Below are 2,500 nucleotides of genomic sequence, written 5' to 3' on the forward strand. Positions count from 1 at the left end.
CCATCGTAGAACGGTGCGATAATTCTGTTTTTAACGAGTTAACATTACAATGCAATTTAAAGTGTGGAGCTCAGCGAGTCTTCAGTGTCTCTGGCAGCTGGCGTATATGAACTCCAATTTCAGCAATTTCGGAAAATCTCTTCATTTCAAAAAACAAACTCCGATTTTCAGAAAGAGGAAGTCAGATGCTCGCAAAAATTAAACCAACTTCGATTTGAAAACACAAAAAAAACAAAGTCCGATTTAGAAAAAAAAAAAAACACTAAGATGCCCTTTAAGAACTTTCATAGCTTCCGTAAGTTCCTTAACTTTTTTGACTAATTTCCACCATAAATGAAGGACAGATGCCGGTCATTCGAAAACAACAGTACAGGAGAATAACGACAGAAATTAAAACAAAAAAAAAAAAATTGGTAAAAAAAGACACCCCGACCCCAACCCCGACTTCGACCCCTACACATTGTAAAAAAATGTAGAGAAACGTACACAGAAAGGCAAAATAATAAGAATCATACCTAGAAAAAACCTTGATTTGTAGTCCGGGTTTTTATTCAGCAGAATGTTAATACAATCAAAGGCAGCCGCAAAAAACGAAAGTCGTCATTACATGTATCATGATTTATAGGGTTAGGGTTAGGTTAGGGTTAGGGTTAAGGGATGATTTATGACGTCCCTTTAAAGAGCTTTTGTTGGACTGAAGATAAGATTTCCTATCTAAGCTTGAGGTTTAGGAACTTCCTCGACAAACATCCGGGACACTGCACCCCAACCTGTGTTGGCATTAGCATTTCCATATCCAGGACAATTGTCAACCCAGAATCCCACGCGCACCCTTCCCTTGTGAATGTTGTTGCAGTGCCCTTCAATATGGCGAACGTGATAAGTAGGCGGAGATTTTGATGCGAGTAAGTACACATTACCATCAATAGGAAGGGGAGCAGAACATTCAGCACCGTTGAAAGTGAAGTACCAGCGTTTACAGCAACCCGTGCAGCCTTCAACTCCAAGAGTACCAGTCCAGGCCACATGAAGAGCTGTATCAGGGAGGTTCTTGGTGAACACGCAATCCTGTATATTAAATACGTGTTGAATACATTAAAATAAAAGATAAGGACTACCCTAACGTTATCGAGAACTAACTTCTGACATTTTGAGAAAGCGGGACTTGAGAATTTCTTTAGTTCTAATTTTCAGTCTTTTGAACATTACCAAAACTACCAACAATTTCTTTAGACAATTAATGGAGCAAAGGAATGCCACATTAAGGTTCACAGATTTAATACGGGAGTCCTGCATCTTTAAGTCCCTTGTCCCAGGACAAACCCTTTTACTAGCACGTCGAATGCTTTTCAGTTCTAAATCTTGGGAAAATTTTCATGTGAAATGTCATAGGTTCTTGTGATCAATTAAATTTCTTAGTTTTTGGGATTTTCCAGGTGGTCTCTCTCCGGTTCTTGAAGTTCATGGTTTGTTAGCCCTCAGCCTCTTGGCGAAGTTGGAGACGAGCGGCTGTAGAAGGCCGAAATAAAATGAACGACCCTAATGTAATGAAGTCCTAATTGCAACAACATTTTGCCCTAAATGTAATAAACTCTTAAAGTGCCCTTGTGACCAAAAAATCTATTCTTATTTTTCTTCCGAACACTAAGCGACCAAAGATTCAAGCCTTGATTTGAAAAAGATGCCTGTTTATTTTAACTGGAATTTTTCTTTTTCATGGTCTTCCATTACTAACTTTAAGATCTTGAGAGATGGATCGAGGAGAAAAAAAAACGTCAAAGGCTCACTAGACATAATCGCCGCAGAATTTAAAATATGCAGCACAGGAGTTTTCTTGGGCTTTCAGGCTTTTAAACTCGCGTTTTGCATATAAAACAGGCTGCATTCACACGCTGAAAGTTTACGCCAATGAGCCTTTGACGTCACTTTTCCCTAGACCCATCCCTCTGAGGTCCAATCGCGGTCAGTTTTGAACTTGAGAACGATAGTAAACAAATTTGCCAGAAAGAGTATAATCAATGAATAATTTCATAACGTATTTTTCAAATTGTCAAAGAGAAAACAAACGAGTATATTTTCCAACAACAGAGATCAAAATTATGCGACCCGTATTTCTGGCGACACGAGCCGCGAAAGGGGACAAAATCATTACGAAATACCCGATATTTTATTAGTCCAAGAACGGTAGCGGCGCTTTATTCATTACACATATATTTTTTATTCGGCTGGCCAGCTTTGTAGTATTCCTCTGTAGCTTTTTGTCGCTTATTTCTTTCCCACCCGTCACTTCAAGCGAAATAAAAACATAAACAAAGGCGCCCAAAGCATCTCGGTAGACAGAGAGTCTTTAATACTCTAAAGGTCTAATGTTATCCTTAAGAGTTTATTACATTTCGGGCAAAATGTTATTACATTTAGGACTTCATTACAGTTAGGGTCGTTTATTACATTTAGGCCTTCTACAAGCAGCGAGACCACGGAAAGTGAGACTCGTAGCAGA

General features: G+C 38.9%; 1 protein-coding gene across 1 annotated transcript in view; it reads right to left on the reverse strand.

Annotated features, from left to right (window-relative positions):
• Positions 1–2,500, reverse strand: part of LOC137969979 (collagen triple helix repeat-containing protein 1-like) — a 13,897-nt gene that overhangs the window by 87 nt on the left and 11,310 nt on the right. Inside the window, exon 4 of the mRNA XM_068816409.1 lies at positions 1–1,068. This exon is cut by the window's left edge and continues 87 nt beyond it. Coding sequence (XP_068672510.1) covers positions 715–1,068 — 354 coding nt within the window. The 3' untranslated portion in view covers positions 1–714. The remainder of the gene's footprint in view (positions 1,069–2,500) is intronic.

The sequence above is a fragment of the Montipora foliosa genome, chromosome 9 (genome assembly GCF_036669935.1).
Source record: "Montipora foliosa isolate CH-2021 chromosome 9, ASM3666993v2, whole genome shotgun sequence".
Classification (NCBI taxonomy): Eukaryota; Metazoa; Cnidaria; class Anthozoa; order Scleractinia; family Acroporidae; genus Montipora; species Montipora foliosa.